The 16,983-nt window shown below is 34.9% G+C and overlaps 2 protein-coding genes, 1 non-coding gene and 2 pseudogenes across 5 annotated transcripts; 4 read left to right on the top strand and 1 right to left on the bottom strand.

The window, feature by feature from the left end:
* Positions 1–960: 960 nt before the first annotated feature.
* On the top strand, positions 961–1,730 carry LOC111796182 (putative invertase inhibitor pseudogene; annotated as a pseudogene).
* A 1,042-nt stretch (positions 1,731–2,772) lies between these two features.
* On the top strand, positions 2,773–7,101 carry LOC111795287 (ras-related protein RABH1b). The gene is made up of 6 exons (XM_087124232.1): positions 2,773–3,061; positions 4,311–4,381; positions 5,446–5,534; positions 5,804–5,915; positions 6,295–6,385; positions 6,610–7,101. The coding sequence occupies exons 1-6, from the start codon at positions 2,945–2,947 to the stop codon at positions 6,754–6,756; spliced, it is 627 nt and encodes a 208-aa protein (XP_086980358.1). The 5' UTR covers positions 2,773–2,944; the 3' UTR covers positions 6,757–7,101.
* Positions 7,102–7,465: 364 nt separating this feature from the next.
* On the bottom strand, positions 7,466–7,661 carry LOC111787202 (U2 spliceosomal RNA). The gene has a single exon (XR_002813919.1). It is a non-coding gene; the product is annotated as a U2 spliceosomal RNA (small nuclear RNA).
* Positions 7,662–7,774: 113 nt separating this feature from the next.
* LOC147792562 (transcription factor MAMYB pseudogene) lies at positions 7,775–11,249 on the top strand (annotated as a pseudogene). Of its 2 annotated transcripts, none has more exons than XR_015421195.1 (2): positions 7,775–8,837; positions 11,122–11,249. The product of XR_015421195.1 is annotated as a transcription factor MAMYB pseudogene, transcript variant X2 (transcript). The 2 variants fall into 2 exon arrangements; XR_015421194.1 differs by lacking the exon at positions 11,122–11,249 and adding an exon at positions 9,087–9,255.
* Positions 9,945–14,994, top strand: LOC111795284 (Man1-Src1p-carboxy-terminal domain protein). The gene is made up of 10 exons (XM_087124229.1): positions 9,945–10,341; positions 11,122–11,249; positions 11,341–11,412; positions 11,633–11,778; positions 11,887–12,001; positions 12,087–12,167; positions 12,768–12,905; positions 13,842–13,929; positions 14,455–14,562; positions 14,678–14,994. Exons 1-10 carry the CDS (start codon positions 10,056–10,058, stop codon positions 14,698–14,700), a joined length of 1,185 nt encoding a protein of 394 aa, XP_086980355.1. The 5' UTR covers positions 9,945–10,055; the 3' UTR covers positions 14,701–14,994.
* The last annotated feature ends 1,989 nt before the right edge of the window (positions 14,995–16,983 follow it).

The following is a 16,983-nucleotide window of genomic DNA, read 5'->3' as shown; positions in this document are numbered from 1 at the left end:
AATGATTTACATGGTTTATATTTCAAAAATTAGATGTTGTATATGGTGAAATGAATCATTACGCGAGATATACTTATATACTATTATAATAATTTATCAATAAAATAATAAAAAATATTTATGTATAAAATAATTATTACAATTAATGCTTAATTAATTTTTATTAACTTATAGTTTACTATTAATAATTACAACTACAATTTGAATAAATTAATTGTACTTCTAACATAAATACATTTATTAAAATAAAATAAAATATTATAATTTATTAAATACAAAATTAAATTATAGTTTAAATATAGTAATTTTAATTAGTTAGTTGTAGTTTGTACGGTAACTTTTAAGGAGGGAAATGGGACACGGAACAAATCAAATGGAGGAAGGTCAAAATAAAGGCACGTGAAAGGTTCGAATCCTTAAAAGACCAAACAAAACCATCAATTATAAAATGCCTTCATTTATAACTATAAAGAATTTCCACCAATCCATCAAAGTCTAGATATAGTGATATAGTAGTAACTGTAGTCCGTCTAAACCAGATTTAGTAATGACTATAATTGTGTCTAAAATATTAGGGTTGTTACACTGTTATCTAATATCTATTTGAAGTTATTATTGATCGAAAACTATATAATATGTATGTATTTGATACAACGATATATTGGGGAGATTTGAATGTTTATATTTTAGTTAATATTATATTAATGTAATAAGGTGACTCATACTCAATTTGAGTTATTATTTGAAGCAAGACCAAAATATATAGTTTTAAAACTTAGAAATGGAGAATTCAATAAGTAACGTGCTGTCACAATTCAGTGTTCTCCGTCAAAGCCTATCAAAAGTAGACACTCAAAAAGGGCATTCCATTTGTTTCCCCAAGTTAAAGGGACTCAACATATTCATATTCATACATAAATTACGTGCCGAACTTGCTTCTCTTCTAAACGTGCTGCCCATGAAACCCAAACACAAAGCCAGAGCACTCAACATTATAAACCCATTCTGTGTTCTTCCCTTCATCCTTCAAACACCAAAATGAAAACCCATTTCCCAGCATCGATTTTAATGCTTTTTTCTCTTCTAACCCTCTTCCAATTTGGGTTCTCTTTGGACATTGTTCAACGCTCCTGTAAACTAGCTGCAAAAAGAGACCCATACGTTGATTACAAGCTCTGTGTTAAGAGCCTACGAGCCAACCCCAGTTCAAAAGATGCAACGTTCAAGGATTTGGTCCTGATTTCGATCGAGCAATCGAAGGCTAATGCGACGGCAATTGGGTCGGAGATTACGGGGCTCTTAAAGGGCGGTGGGAAATGGGGGAAGTATTCGACGAGTTGTTTGGAGAGCTGTTTGGAGGTTTATTCTGAGGCTGTTTCGGATTTGAAATTGGGTTTGGTTGCTGTCAAAATGGGGGATTATGAAACTGCAAATACAGAGGTGAGTGCCGCCATGGATGCACCTTTGACTTGTGAAAATGGGTATAATGAGAAGGATGGGGAAGTTTCTCCTTTGACAGAGAAGAACGGTGGGTTCTTTCAGCTGACTGCAATTTCTCTGGCTTTTATCAGTTTGTGTCAGTGATGGCCTCTGTTTTTTAATTTTCAAGAACTAATATGAAGTTTTCTTTCAAGTATTTTGGTGTTTGATATTATGTTTTTGTTGCAGAGTAATGTGATTTTTGGTGTTTGCTATATAAGTACTAAATTTGCGTGTTTATATCTAAGTTTGAGAACGATTTTGATGTTTTAAGTTATAGCTTGGCGGTAAGAAGAGGATTAAAATGTTTAAAATGTTTAATTATAAATTTAAATCTCTAAATTCTCTATTAAATTATTCTATTCATAAAGCGTTTAGTTCAATAATAACGGAAAATAAAACATTTGAACTTGTAATTTTTCGGTCCAAGGTAAAGTTGAGATTTTTATTAGAAATAAACGTCTTTAATTAATTGAGTTATGTTCATGTTGAGTTTATGTTTACGTCAGATAATTAATGAGTCACTAAAATTTTCAATTTATGTCTAATTAGATTTTAAACTTTTAATTTTCTTGTCTAATGTTTTTAATATAAAAATATTAAAAAATTGAAAATTCTATTAAATACAAAATTATAAAACGACAGTTTATATATTTTATAAAGTTTAAGAACGTAATTAATAAATTTGAGAGGTCGAAATAGGCATAAGTAAATAATAATTGACATATACTTATTTTTTTATAATATTAAGTGATATATTTACTTTCGGATGGACGAGAATAAAAATGTAAATATACATTAATCTAAATAGAAGAATTCGCTATCCCTCGTTTATAAATAATTTATAATATTATGTGATACATTTACCTTTGATGGACAAGAATAAAAATTAATTCAAATAAAATAAAAGAATGTGTACTATCCATCATTTATAAATAAATAAATATAAATATTTAGTCAAAGACATCAGGTCAAATATTACATCCTAATATTTCATATAATAGAGTCACATTTCTTTTAAAATTATTTTATTTTCCTATTTTTAGAATTTTTACTAAATTCAACAAAATATATAAATATTTAAAGTTATATTATTTTCCTGTTTATGAAATGTGAAAGCTAATATTTCAATTTATTAGAAGAATTGAATTACGTTTAGAACAAATTACAAAATTCTTTTTTTTTTTTTTTTAATAATTTAACCCAGGAATGTTTTGAATAGGGAATTGGAGCGGGTAAGAACGAACCGATTATAGCCCGACCGACCCGTTGGCTCATATCTTAGATCCTTACCGAGTAGTGCGAAACTGAAAGCAGAATCAGATCAAAGGAAGAAAGACAAACTGAGCCAAAAGCCAGAGTTCCATTGCAACTGGCCTCGGCTTCATCGTCTCATTCAGAAATCTCCATCTTAATCCGATAATTATTCCTCTGTTGGAAACGAAAACCAGAGATCTCTGCGGATATGGCACCGACGTCAGCTCTGGCGAAGTACAAGCTGGTCTTTCTCGGAGACCAGTCTGTTGGAAAAACCAGTATCATTACACGCTTCATGTACGACAAATTCGATAATACGTATCAGGTAATTCCCGGATGAATCGTCAATTGTGTAGATCCTTGTTTGTATCACACGTCGGGGTCGGATCGGTTCGGAAACTGTTACTGAATGCCTGATTCTGTTGGTTTCATCTTTAATTTTGGTTTATCTTGTTTCTATCTGCAGTTGTCTTTGATTGTATTTGGCTTTCTGTCCTGTCGCTTCTGGTTGTGTCTTTGAGGAGGATCAGAATTCGATGTTTTAGTTTTTAGATCCTTTTGATTTTTATTCATATGCGATCAGCATTATCTTTGCTCAGTGTGTATTTGTTTGAATATATTTGTTCTTAGTCAAGAATTCAGTCATTTAGCAAATTTTTTTAAGTCTGTGATTTTCACCTTGCTGATTCCGGGTGAATGATGTTCAGATTTTACAGCTGTTTGTTATCAGCAGCTTTAGTCTGTACTGTAGTGCTTGAATACTGAGTACGCCTTGCAAAATTGAATCGAAATGAGGAGAAGGGCGGATTTTCTTTGATGCTTCTCTTTCAGCTAAATCGAATTTAGATCTTTATCCTGGAATCTTGCTAACTTTTGTGGACTGAAAAGCTTTTTGGCTTTTACTTCCCCGATTGTACTTTGTTGGATTGTTAGAAGAGTATGTTGGCTGACTTTGTACGATAAGTAACCACTGTTATACGACCTCGCATGTCAAATGTGTAGTCCTCTCATGGAGTTGAGTGGGCATTATTAATAATTCAACTGCTAACTTGATAGTGCAATTATGTGTTCTATGTATGTTAAAGGTGCTTTGATTGGACTTTTGGGACATTTTTGTCATTGCCTCTATAAAGAGCAGGATGTATAGAGGAAACAGATAAACAGTGATTGATGTCCAGTGGATATCTAGGTTGTCCTCCTGATTAGTTTTTAAGTTGTTAAGAACTATGAAGATACTAGATTCATTATTTTTTATGGCACGTTAGTATTATTTAAAAAAAAATTTACTTGGATGTTGTTCTTTTCAGTGCATCAATTGGAGCTTTTTGTGATTATTCTTTTTTAGTCTTGACCAAATAGAGAGGTTTCGTAATTACTTCTTGATTGTATGATTGCACCCTTGTAGATAGATACTTCCATGTCTCTTAATCTTTGTTTCCCCCCCCCCCCCCCCCCCCCCCCCCTTCTTTTTCTTTGTAATTTCTGTTGAATACTAGTTCTTTTGAAATTTCAGTTTCAAATTCATACCCCATATTCGCTTCTTGCAATATATTAATGTCTATGCCTTTGTTCAGGCTACAATTGGTATCGATTTTCTCTCAAAAACTATGTATCTTGAAGATCGCACTGTTCGACTGCAGTTGTGGTAAGATTCATTATATTTTACAGTTGCTCACACATAGGTGACTACTTTCTATCGGTTTTGCTATTTGTCATTACTCTTCTACAAGAATAATCACTAAATCACATTTTGTGCTTGTATATTAAGCACGTGCTTTGTTTGTCCTATAAATTAAGAACTTATATGTTTTACTTGCATGAGTCCATGACCTGAATGATAGATTTCAACAACATGAACATTATGATTAACCCAAGATAGCTATTTCTCCTGACTAAGTCTATTCTCTTTGTAAATTTGAAAACAAATTCCAAGGTACATCCCCTTGAGGGGGAAACCTGAAAGTTCTGCATTTGGAATTCCTTTCTGAAGTAAAATTCTAAAAAATATTTGAACTGGTATGCCGCTCCTTTATGTAGAGGCGAGAGGCTCATTTTCTGCGGGGCAACCACCATATTGGATGCAATGCGGCTTCTCTCCTGCTTAACCGATGTCTAAATAAAAGCTCCTATAAAACTCATCCCCATCAAAAACAATTCGCTGAACAAATGGGGAGTCATTCCATTAGAGTTTCGTGACTCCTTTTTGAGCCTCTGTCTCGCTAATATTTTCTGTCATCATTCTTTCTTTCTGAACATGGCCAATTGGAGAGCTATTATTTTTTAAAGAAATTTTCCTAGGCCTGGCTTTGTGCCTTTCATATCTACTTCCACTCAAGGTTGAAAGGAGATACAGAAAAGCTCTTGAAGAATTAACAAATACAGACTTTGGGCAACTAGACAAGGAACTAATTAGCTTCTTTAGGAACTTCATCTAGAAGCTAGGTAACAAGCAATATTTAATAGATCTCTGCCATCTCTACATTTTCCTTCAAATAAAAAATAATGTTACAGGTGGCCTAATTAAATTTGTCCTTTGTCTGATGAGCATGCACATCTTGTAAATTAATGCATTACTTTTGACTTCTGTGCACTTGTATTTATGATACTTATAATTCCATTTAATTGGAGTGATCAACTGTCTTTAATTGTCTTTCCCAGAAATATGGGTTGCTGCACATTTTAATTTTTTTTTATTACTTTGTTTCTCAGGGACACTGCTGGACAGGAAAGATTCAGAAGTTTAATACCAAGCTATATCAGGGACTCATCTGTCGCGGTCATCGTTTATGATGTTGCAAGTATGGATTCTAAAACTTTCTATAAAATGAGAATAATTAAGCAAAGAAAACCACTTGAATATGTGTATTCTGTCCATGTGGATTTGTCATTTGATGTTGTGGTAAAATGAAATGATTTATAAACTCCTGGGTGGATCTGGGTTCTGATATCTGAGCTTTTTAGGTTCTTAAAATCATATAGTTACTTGATTACATGCTGCGGAGTAATTTCTGTGCCATGATATGCTCAAAGGATTGTTTTTTACTGTTTTCACCCTGTTGCTACTTAGGCCGGCAGACTTTCGTAAACACTTCGAAATGGATTGAAGAGGTGCGCACTGAGAGGGGCAGTGATGTTATTATAGTGCTTGTTGGGAACAAAACGGACCTTGTGGAGAAGAGGTAATAGTTGGCTATGGATTTTATTTCATATTAAGTGTTCAAATCTTTCCACTCAAATGTTCAACTCAAATGTTCATGTTGAGTCTTTCCTCTATATTGTCCAACTCAAATGTTCATGTTTAGTCTTTCCTCTGTTGTAATGTCGAGGTGTTCGTGTATCTCTATCGTATGGTCTTATGTTTATATTGTGTTGCGTGGGGCGAAAAAGTACATAGTGTTTATATAGCACAGGATATTATGGTCCCCTGCTGTTCTTGCTCCTATATTTTCTAAGGGAAAATAGGTTTTAATTTTAGTAAGCCTTTTCTTTTACATTCCCAAGAAGTTTAGTCTTGTTTGGCATATTGTTTCACCATCTTCTCCTACGCATGATTCCCAGGCAAGTCTCCGTAGAGGAAGGAGAAGCCAAAGCCCGTGAACTAAATGTCATGTTTATCGAAACAAGTGCAAAAGCTGGATTCAATATCAAGGTAAGCCAATATGAAAATGTATCCATACTCGGATACCTCCAGATTGAATCTAATACCAATCGATGCTTCTCATCTGCCGTATACTCGGGAACTTGAAGCAAATACTTATAATTCCTTCATTCTTTGATAAAGATTTAAATTGAACTTTAGAAAGGCCGCTATTTTCTTAGTATCTGCTTATGGTCTTTCTAATGGCCATATTGCCAACCCTATAATTTATGCAGGCACTATTCCGAAAAATTGCTGCAGCATTGCCCGGAATGGAAACTCTCTCTTCGACAAAGCAAGAAGACATGGTTGATGTCAACCTGAAGTCATCAGGCAGTGGTGCTGCACAATCCCAGCCGCAGTCCGGTGGATGCGCCTGCTAGTGAAGCTCGACATTGAGGACTCGCTCGCTCTTTCTTGCCTTTTGTTTTCAACACCTCAATCTTCTAGAACTGTGGCATTCAGGTACAAGGTGTGGTTATATCTATCAATGCCTGCTTGAGCAATTCGTAAAATGTAATAGGTGGCAAGAGTAGGCGGCTGTTATTTTATGGAGTAATTTGATGTATTGGTGGAGTCATTATTTGGGTTTTGGGAGATGTGTAAAAATTAGAAAATTTATCTGTCGGACTCGATTACAGAATTTTGCTTGTCTTGTAAGTTGTAATTCATCTTTAGAAATTCTGCAAATTTTATTTGCTTTTACAATGATTTGTTGAGTTGGTTCATATTATGCTTTTGGTTAACAAATTGGCATCTTATTTTAGCTTATTATAGTGGCTTGGCAAGTTACTCAAAATTCTCGATCGTTCCCGTATTACTTTCTGATCATATCATATGCAAAATTTATTGTATCAAACATTGAAATGTCAACCTTCATATGCTAAATTGAGGAATATATTTATAAGAATTATCAATGAAAACATTAAACCTGTTGCTCAAATCCAAAATTCGTATCAGTTCAAGAATTCGCTAAGATGACCTTCTAACCGTCAATTATAATTGAATATTAGATCGACGCTTGTTGCAGGATTCCTTCCTATCATAACACAGCAACTGTGGAAAGTAAACCAACATTTGAAACTGGGCTTGGAGGGGTGCGCCAGGCCCATGCTTTAGTGCAACGCAAGGGCGACGCTCGAAGACCGTAGTAGCAAGCTACTGTGATGGGCCTTCCCCCTTAAGAAATTAATTTAATATCATGTGGACCGATGGCCCACGTATCAGATATTAAACTGATAAGAACAGATACTACACTTGATCTTAGCCAAAAGGCCGAGAAAGGTATGATTTCTACGGTCATCGAGGGCTTCTTTTATAGTACCATATGGCGGAGTCTGCCAGCACGCTTTCCGATGTGGGACAATATGGCGCAGTCTCGACTCTCTATCAAGAAAACTACGTCGTTTGGTCTCAGTGCAGACCTATATAAAATCGTAATGGTCAAACCTTTTGCTCTCCAGCTCTGAGCCGAAAATGGAGTTCCTCGATGAAGATGCGAAGCCCAGGTTCCTCTTCCACTCTCGCGCCAATCAATCTTCGGCGCCTGAGCTCCATATCGAACCGCAATCCTGCAAGCTCTTCTGCTCAATCACCGTCGTACTATCTTCCATTTTACTCATTCTCTCAATTTTGTTCGTCCAGTTCGAACCATTCAGATCTATTCTTATCTGGATGTCTCTCTCGCTTTTACTCGGCCCATTCGCCCCCATATCCATCACCGGCGGCGACATTCGAGTCGGTCGAGGTCCGATTCTCGAAATTCCAGACGAAGAATCCGAATTGGAGGACGATTCAAAGAAGAAACCAGTTCAAAAACGCTCAAAACCGCGCAGATCCGAGGAAGTCGCCGCTGGTGTAATAGAAGTTGTCGAAAAGGCCTCTTCAAAAGTGGAGAACAGGAATGGAGCTCTTGGGAGTAGCAACAACGGTGTGGATTTTGCGATCGAGGAGGCGGAGTGGGACGAAGGGGAATTAAAGCTTTTAAAGAAGCAGTTAGCGAAGCATCCTGTGGGGAAGCCGAGGAGATGGGAGATAATTGCAGAGGCGTTTGGCGGGAGGCATAAAGTGGAGAGTGTGATCAAGATGGCTAAGGAAATGGGAGAGAAGAAATTAGGCGATGAGGATTCGTATGCCCAATTTCTGAAGAAAAGGAAGCCGATGGATAAGAGAATTGAAAACGTGGATGAAGAAAGGGCCGGTGGCGTCGTGGACGGTCAGGCCGTCTGTTGGAACTCTAGTGAGGACATTGCGTTGCTCAATGCTTTGAAGGCTTTTCCAAAGGAGGTGCCAATGAGATGGGAGAAGATTGCAGCTGCTCTACCAGGGAAGACGAAGGCAGCTTGTATGAAAAGAGTTGGGGAATTGAAAAGGGATTTTCGAAATTCGAAGGCTGGGAATGACATCTGAAGGAATATTAATGGAGTTCTTAGAGATCAACATCTTGAACTGGTGTATCAAAGAGGTAATAGAAAATCTCGAATTAGCTATTGTTCATCTCAGTAGATCTTTTCCCCTGTTACACATTCTATTGATCATATCGATTATCAAAAGATTTACATTAACTTAGTTCCATATTCAAATTTGTTGCAACCATAGGGTTTTTACAACGATGATTTAGGGAATTTTATGTGTGGATGAGTAAGCTGGTAAAGTATTATTGAAGTTTTGGAGTATAGATTACAAAACTTGAATACTAGTGGTCTTCATGTAGGTTTCGATCTCGGGAGTCAAAAACCTTCATGCTTGAAGGTTTTCAGATCCATTTCTGCCTCTGGCATCAATCAGTTTACAGAATTTGCGTCTCTTTACTCTGTTTCTGAATGAATCGCGGAAGATTGGGCACTACGAACTGTCTTAATGGAGTTTCTTGATCATTTTAAGTTCGTTTGAGCAATTTTCCTCCAAAAATAAACATCCTACAAATTCTTGTACGAAAATGGACTAACCAGTTGCTAGAACATATATAAATCAGTTTAAGTTTTCGGTAGAAGACATCAGGCGCAACGCGACCATTCAAAGCCTTTATCCGCTCGAAACAATTTCAGTTCCAAAATCCTAAACCAATCTATGCGCTTATCGCCGGTGAAATCCTCCGATGGGGCTTCTCTCATGGTGGAAAGGGGAATCGATGCCATGGGAGGCTCAAACTAACTGAAAACATCAAACAGCGATGAAATTATTAAGTTCGACTCGAACTAAATCGAAGGCTCTTAAAATCATGATGAATTCCGATTAGTTCTAATTTGGGCTCGAATCTGTGAAGAATATACAGCGGGTACGATGGGAATTGGAGAGGAAGACGAAAAGCCTGGGAAATTGAATTGTGCTAAATTATTATCCATTAACCTAAAATTAAAACCTAAAAAAAAATCTAAATTTTAAAAAATAAGAAGAAAATGGGAAATTGACAACATGCTTCAAACTGGAGAGTTAAATTTGCAATTTTACGGAGAGAAGAGAAAAAAAAAAGGAAAAAAAAAAATAGTAGTTTTCTGACGTGGAAGGGTATTTTTGTCAAAACAACCAAGATAACCTAACCTACACCATAAATGGAGGGTATTTTGAGAAAATTAATTTTTGTACCGCTCACGAAGCCCAATTTTCCAAAATTAAAAAAAAGGAGGCAAAAGGAACGAAGCTGGAGAGGACTGAGCGAGGCCGCGAAGAACGACGTTTATCGATGTCTTCAACTCCGAAGAGGCGAACGAAATTCAAGCATAATCTGAACTCTGATGTCGCTTCTAAACGCGATTCTTATGGTTCATCTTCTGCAGTGTTGCTGAATTCTATCAAGGGACCGCCTCGTGATTTCTTTCCCTCCAAGGATGATCTTACTAGGCTAATTACTGTACTTTTCATCGCCGGCTTGGTTTTTGTGAGTTGTAACTTCTTTGTATCTAGACTTGAAACTCGCCGCCCGAGGCCTTTCTGCGACTCCGACGCCGATTCTTTTGATTTGCTTTCTGGTAAGTCGTAGCATTGTCCAACCTTTCCTGTGTGTTTGGTATTTAAAAACTCGAAGATGAGGAATTTGAAAATGAATTTTTTGAATGATGATTTCTAGCGTATGTTTGTTCTTTCTGAAGTAATGCTTTGTGTCTTCACAATTTTGGTGCACATTTTAGCTCATTTTTGCACGTTGCATTTAGTTTTTCTTCTTTCGTTTGCCAACAATAAATTCCGGCCACTTGAAATGGTTGTGTTATGCATAATGGCGCCATTAACTGGTACTTTCTGTTATGCTCTCGTGCAAACTTGTGGAACCATAATATCATATCCTCTATCATGGGGAAGCGAACATACTAAGATAAAGTCACCATCTCCTCTGATGAGAGAGACAAGATCAGCATCCGACGTAGAGCCCTTTGATAAACCTGATTAAGTCGGTGGTTAGCGATTGCAAAGAGAACGCTCCTTGATTAAGTCAGTGGTTAGTCGTCTGTAGAATGTTTGACTCGAGATCAACTTGTCATCCATTATATTGTTTAGAGGCGATAGATTAAAATTTGTTCTGTTTTATTCTTTGTTCATATTGCATCAACTTTTTTTTTCTGTTAAAACTTGCAGGCCTTTTAGCTTTACCCTAACATTTGCTTCTTCTAACTTTCTGTTTATTTATTGAACTTCCAAGTTGAACGTAAAGGCAGTATAAGTGATTACATATGAAGTAATCTGTCGATGGTGATTAGTTTGGTTTTGTTCTGATAGTTCATACTTCTAACCAAAATATATATAACTAATTTCAGATGCTTGTGAGCCTTGTCCAAGTCATGGAGAATGCCATGAAGGTAAGTTGGAATGCGGTCATGGTTATAGAGAGCATGGAAGGTTATGTATCGAAGATGGAGTAATCAATAAAGCAGTTAAGAAACTTGTATGTGTGAGGTTTTTTCCCGTAACTGTAATTTTCTCTCTCCGTTTTCTTATTGGTCATAATTTCACACTTCTTTATCCTATTGTTGCAGTCAGAATGGCTAGAATCTCACCTCTGTGAAGCAAATGCCAAGTTTTTATGCGATGGAATTGGGATAGTTTGGGTTTGTTATCTCGGTGTCCCTATAAAAATTTCAGTTTTGTATTTATTTCCCTCTTCAATAGCACTCTAGCCTTGCTCCTTTTTGTTGTGGCGCCTCTATTTTTGTTTCTCTCTTATTTAGTGTTAAGTTTAATGGTTCAAATTTAGTTGCACGTTTAATGTGGAAGGACCTAGTATTTTTGTTGTCAGCACACGGAGTTTTGATTTTAATTCATTATCAGGTTCAAGAGGATGCTATATGGGATGATCTCGATGGTAAAGCGCTGGTGGAAAACATTGACTCTGACAACACCACTATTATGTATGCAAAGAGCAAGGCATTGGAAACTATTGGTGGGTTATTCCAGGCACGGCAAAATGCTCTTGGGTATGCCATTCAACTTTTTGTATAAAGTCAGAGCCTTAGTGGAAACAATGTATCATTTGATTAAAATATGTGCTGATTGAATTTCTTTGCATCCTCCTCGTTGTGTAGTATCAAGGAATTGAAATGCCCAGATCACCTAGCTGAAAGTTACAAGCCTTTTACTTGCCGTATTCGTCACTGGGTTTTGCAGCATGCTTTTGTTGTTTTGCCAGTTTCCTTACTGGTATTCTACTCTACAAGGGAGCTTTGAACTGATTAGGTTTTAGTTGCAATATGTTGAAGCTAGTTGATGATATTGAGATGTACAGCTCGTGGGATGCACATGGTTACTATGGAAACTTTGCCGGAGACAATATCTAACTAATAGAGCTGAAGATCTGTACAACCAGGTATAAGCTATGGCTTTTTCAATTTTATTTTTCAAGTAGTCATTTTTCTTTGCGTGATTTGCTTCGTTGTTAGGTTGGTTCCTATTTGAAGCTAAAATTTTGTCCTCTCAGCATGCGTAGTCTGATTAACATCGTTAATTCACTACATAGATGGCAAATAAAAGATCTTCCAACTGATGAATTCTAGAATAGAAAATAATTGTAGCATGCATGCTTATTAATTCTTTTCTATGTGGTACTTTGTGATTGATCCTCCTGAAACAATTTCAGTTTCTTTCCTCTAAAGTTGAGACTTCGTTGAGATATGAAGTTTTATGCTATTCTCTAGTTTGCAATCATAAGTACAGAATTTTCAAGTTGTTGATCTCCCAAACAGGATTGTTTTAGAAGTTTATCACATTGAGTATTTGAAGTCCCAAAACTTTTTTTATATTTATTGACTAAAAATTTTTATCTTCTACTGTCAAGATAAATTGAAGTGTGACCAGATTTTTCACATACAGTTCGTGTGGTAATAAGAGAGACCCTTACCCCAAGACGTTTTGCCAACTCCGGTAGATTTTTTTCACTCTAATGCTAATCTCTCGGTCTTCATTACAGGTTTGCGAAATACTTGAGGAAAATGCTTTGATGTCAACGAGGAACAGTGGACAATGTGAATCATGGGTTGTTGCTTCTAGGTTACGTGACCATCTTCTTTTGCCACGAGAGAGGAAGGATCCTTTATTGTGGAGAAAGGTATCACGTCCCTCCTTGACTCTCATTTTTTCTTATTTCATTTAGAATCATTACATTTTGTTTTTTGTCGCATGGATTTTTAACGCTTACTGAAGTTACAATCCGAGTGGTGGATGTAGTTCTGAATATTTGGCAATAGAGTTTGCTAAAATACTTAGGTCGTTCAAATTCATTGAAATGTACATAGAAAAATGTTTTCTCGATTCATATGCGAGATGGATTTTGATAGATGAATAATTCTTTTTGGATATAGCCATGGCTAAAATTTGGAAACCAATCTGAAATCCTAATTTTTTCCATCAACAAAGATTAAAGAGATCACCTAATCTGTTTGTCCTCTCCACATTCCAATTTATAATCACTTCATTTGATGTTCTTCTTGATGCTTTCCCTAATTAAGTTAAATTACAAGTTTTGTTCTTTAGTTTATTTGTAATTATTTTATTTGTAATTATCCTACTTGTTTCCTTGTTTCCAACATTAATGAAATTGTTTGCTTCCTGAAAAAACACTTCCATATTTGTGTTTTGGTCTCTAAACTTTTTTAAAAAATATTTGTTAGGTTTTGAATTTAAATTTTATGTATAAAAGGTCTTTGATATATTAACAAATTATTAGATATAGAATTGAATTTTGTGTCTAATAGGACATTAAACTTTTAATTGTATTTAACAAGTTTGTAAATTTTAAAAAATGTCAATGAATTGTATTTAACAAGTTTGTAAATTTTAAAAAATGTCAAGGATCTATTAAACACAAAATGAACACAAATTTGAAAGTTTTGAGAATCATTAATACATTTAAAGTTTAAGAATTTGTAAACAAAATTAAAAGTTCAAATATCCTTTTAAAGCTAAGGAACATGTTTGGCACAAACATGAAAGTTAAGGGATTAAATTTATGATCTTACCATTACCATTACTTTATTTTATGTAGGTAGAAGAGTTGGTTCAGGAAGATTCACGAATAGATCGGTACCCGAGATTGGTCAAGGGAGATGGAAAAGAAGTATGGGAATGGCAAGGTATGAAATATTTTTTCTTTTCATTTTTAATTCCTAATATAGAATGAGATAACCTCGTCTATAAATAAAATCGTGATGACTAGATAAGGAACTCGTCCCTACACAGAATTCATATATTATGCCAACATGCACCTAACTTTCCTCATGAGGTTGTGGGTTTGAATTCCCAACCTCACATGTGATTTAATATTCTAAAAAGGAAAATACGTATATTATAACAATATAAACATGGTTAATTTTTAACTGGGGATGATTTGTGCAAAATTCTATTTGGTAGACATTTATGCAGACACATTTGAAGGGTTAATTTTAAATTTGAAAAGTGGAGAGATAAAATAGAATATTAGGAACTTTTGGAACGCAGATGAATCGAGGACTTGCATTTAAACCCATCTTTTTAAGTTAGAAGCACTAAGCTTGGGGACTCAAACATGAATTGTTACAAGACAGAGCGAGCAAAACGATTCTTTTGGCGTTGTCATCTCCAGTACAAGTAAATCTGATATCCTTGTTCTTGTTGAACAGTAGAAGGCTCTTTAAGCTCTTCAAAGGAAAAGAGGCTGGCTAGCAAATCCAGTTCCAGAATGGCGATGGGAGTAAATTCCGACGTAATATACTCCAAAATGGAGAACGGTGAGTCATATATATGCTTGATCGAGTTACAGAATCGTGTTTTTTCTCCATTGTCATGCTATCTCGACTTTCTTCCGTTCATTTAGTTTTGAAAAATGACTAAACTAATGCACAGAGCTGAAGGCAGTAGTTTCGTGACATGGCGCTCGTCCATGAGGATATTGTAGCTTAGCTGGTTAATAGAAAGAATGAAAACAAGAGGTACAAGATTTAAAAGTCCATAATTATTTTGTTTGATTCTTGTGTGAAGTACTTGTTAAGCTGGTTCTTTTGCGACAACTGGGGCCTGTAGGGGTATGAGGTACTGTAATATTAATCCCTTCCTACTGTTCTTTCCATAGCATTTCGTTAATCTGCTTCTGTTGCGACAACTGGGGCCTGTAGGGGTATGAGGTACTGTAATATTAATCCCTTCCCACTGTTCTTTCCATAGCACTTCGTTAATCTGCTTCTGTTGCGACAACTGGGGCCTGTAGGGGTATGAGGTACTGTAATATTAATCCCTTCCTACTGTTCTTTCCATAGCACTTTGTTAATCTGCTTCTGTTGCGACAACTGGGGCCTGTTCTTTCCATAGCACTTTGTTAATCTGCTTCTGTTGCGACAACTGGGGCCTGTAGGGTACGAGGTACTGTAATATTATTCCCTTCTACTGTTCTTTCGATAGCACTATCTTGCCCCCTCCCACCTGGAGAATCCCATAGTATTTTAATGGACTGTTTGCGTGTACACTTAAAGATCTGTCTTTAAAAACTTCTTATGGGTTAATATTTTTCTTAATTGTTTTCATAGGAAAGCTCGGTTTGTTTTTATTTTAGTCTATTCTTTTTTTTAGTCTCTTTGTTTATTTCTTCCTTGTATTAATCTTAAAATATTTTACACTTGAATCAAGTTATACCCTCTCTCATGTTTCTCAATGTTATTGTTGAGGGGAAAAAGTTGCTTATTCTGACTTCAAACAACAACAAAAAAGTTACTATTTTTACTAAAGTTGCTTCTTTTTTGTCCTTTATTTTATTTTGGTCGCCCCATTTAATTTATTTTATTTGGCTTTTGAATTTTAAAATTTTATTCTATTTTATTTTATTTTATTTGGTTTTTGAACTTTGTTCTATATATATATATATATATTCTAACTTTGAAATGTCTATTTTTTTTGTCTTTAACTTTAAAAAATGATTATTTGATTATTTTTATTTTGCTTTTAACAAAATAGTGTAATTTGATTTTGTGTATTATTATGGTAATATGAGTGATTTTACGCGCATAAATATGCACAAACATATATCTCAATAGTTAAAGGTATTAATCATTTCAAATGTTGATTGTTAGTTCTAAAAAAGTTGAGGGGTCAAAATTGACGAACCTGGTCAAAATGGAACATTTTGTTCAAAAAGTTCAAATTACACTTATACTTGTTAATTTTTAATGAATATAAATTAGTTTTAAAATATTTTTTTAAATTTATTTATGAGGTTTCATTCTTATATTTATAGTTATAATTATTTAATTCTTAGTACTTAAATATATATATATATATATATATATAAAAGCAAGTGGGTAAATTAGATGGCCACGAGTCATATATATGTATATGCTTTGGATCAAGTCTCCAAATTTTAGTATCTAAAATGACATTTTTATGTTAATAAAAGACATTGTTTTAATTATAAGACGACTAGTGAGTACATAATTGAGAGTTTTCTAAGCTAGAGTAATTTTATGAGTCACAATTTGTAAATATGGGTGAATTCATGTCCTATGAACAACTTTTTTTTTTTCTCTAAATTTATCATTAATATTATTTATTTACCATAGTTGATCAAACAAATATTATTCCATTTAAATGAAACTCCTAGCTAAATAAATTATACGTGATTTCATTCTCAAATCTTAACATAATTAAGAGAAGGGAGTTCATAAATAAAATAGAAATCACAATATTTATCTCTAAAAGGTGCATTGAAAACCACAAGGGAATCATAGAAATTAGATGAATAAAAACATTTGTTAAAAGCCAACCTCCGTTAGTTAGCATGTTTCAATTTTAACCGTCAATATTTTAAATTTTAAATTTTAAATTGAATTAATACGAATATTATAATACATTTATGGCAAGAATTTTAGAGTCGAAAAAGGGAAAATATCTCCCGCCGAAATATGAGGAAACCACTGTAGTCTCTTACGAAAAGAGAAGAGAGTCCCCATGAAAATAACTTACGACGACGTAAGAGTGTTTGTCGACGTTGCTAATTCCTGCATTTTCAACTCTAAGCTTTCCTCTTCCATTTCACTTTTCTTTGAATTCTTCCAATCTTTGAGCCGAACAAATATTCGACATGTTTCTTGATTGCCATGAAGGCAGATGTATGGTCCGCACTCGTCGGGATCCGTACTCTCTCACACTTCCGGTCTCTTTCG

The sequence above is a fragment of the Cucurbita pepo genome, chromosome 5 (genome assembly GCF_057944985.1).
Source record: "Cucurbita pepo subsp. pepo isolate OVF chromosome 5, ASM5794498v1, whole genome shotgun sequence".
In the NCBI taxonomy this organism is placed as follows: Eukaryota; Viridiplantae; Streptophyta; class Magnoliopsida; order Cucurbitales; family Cucurbitaceae; genus Cucurbita; species Cucurbita pepo.
Note: the sequence above shows the minus strand (reverse complement) of the source record. Positions and strands in the feature narration are given on the sequence as shown.

Bases quoted from the DNA above. Each gene is read 5' to 3' on its own strand.
- LOC111795284 (XM_087124229.1), top strand. From the start codon at position 10,056: ATGTCTTCAACTCCGAAGAGGCGAACGAAATTCAAGCATAATCTGAAC. The intron at 10,342-11,121 runs GTAAGTCGTAGC...AACTAATTTCAG, and splicing joins TTCTTTTGATTTGCTTTCTG to ATGCTTGTGAGCCTTGTCCA. The intron at 12,168-12,767 runs GTATAAGCTATG...TCTTCATTACAG, and splicing joins CTGAAGATCTGTACAACCAG to GTTTGCGAAATACTTGAGGA.
- LOC111795287 (XM_087124232.1), top strand. From the start codon at position 2,945: ATGGCACCGACGTCAGCTCTGGCGAAGTACAAGCTGGTCTTTCTCGGA. The intron at 3,062-4,310 runs GTAATTCCCGGA...GCCTTTGTTCAG, and splicing joins AATTCGATAATACGTATCAG to GCTACAATTGGTATCGATTT. The intron at 6,386-6,609 runs GTAAGCCAATAT...TAATTTATGCAG, and splicing joins AAGCTGGATTCAATATCAAG to GCACTATTCCGAAAAATTGC.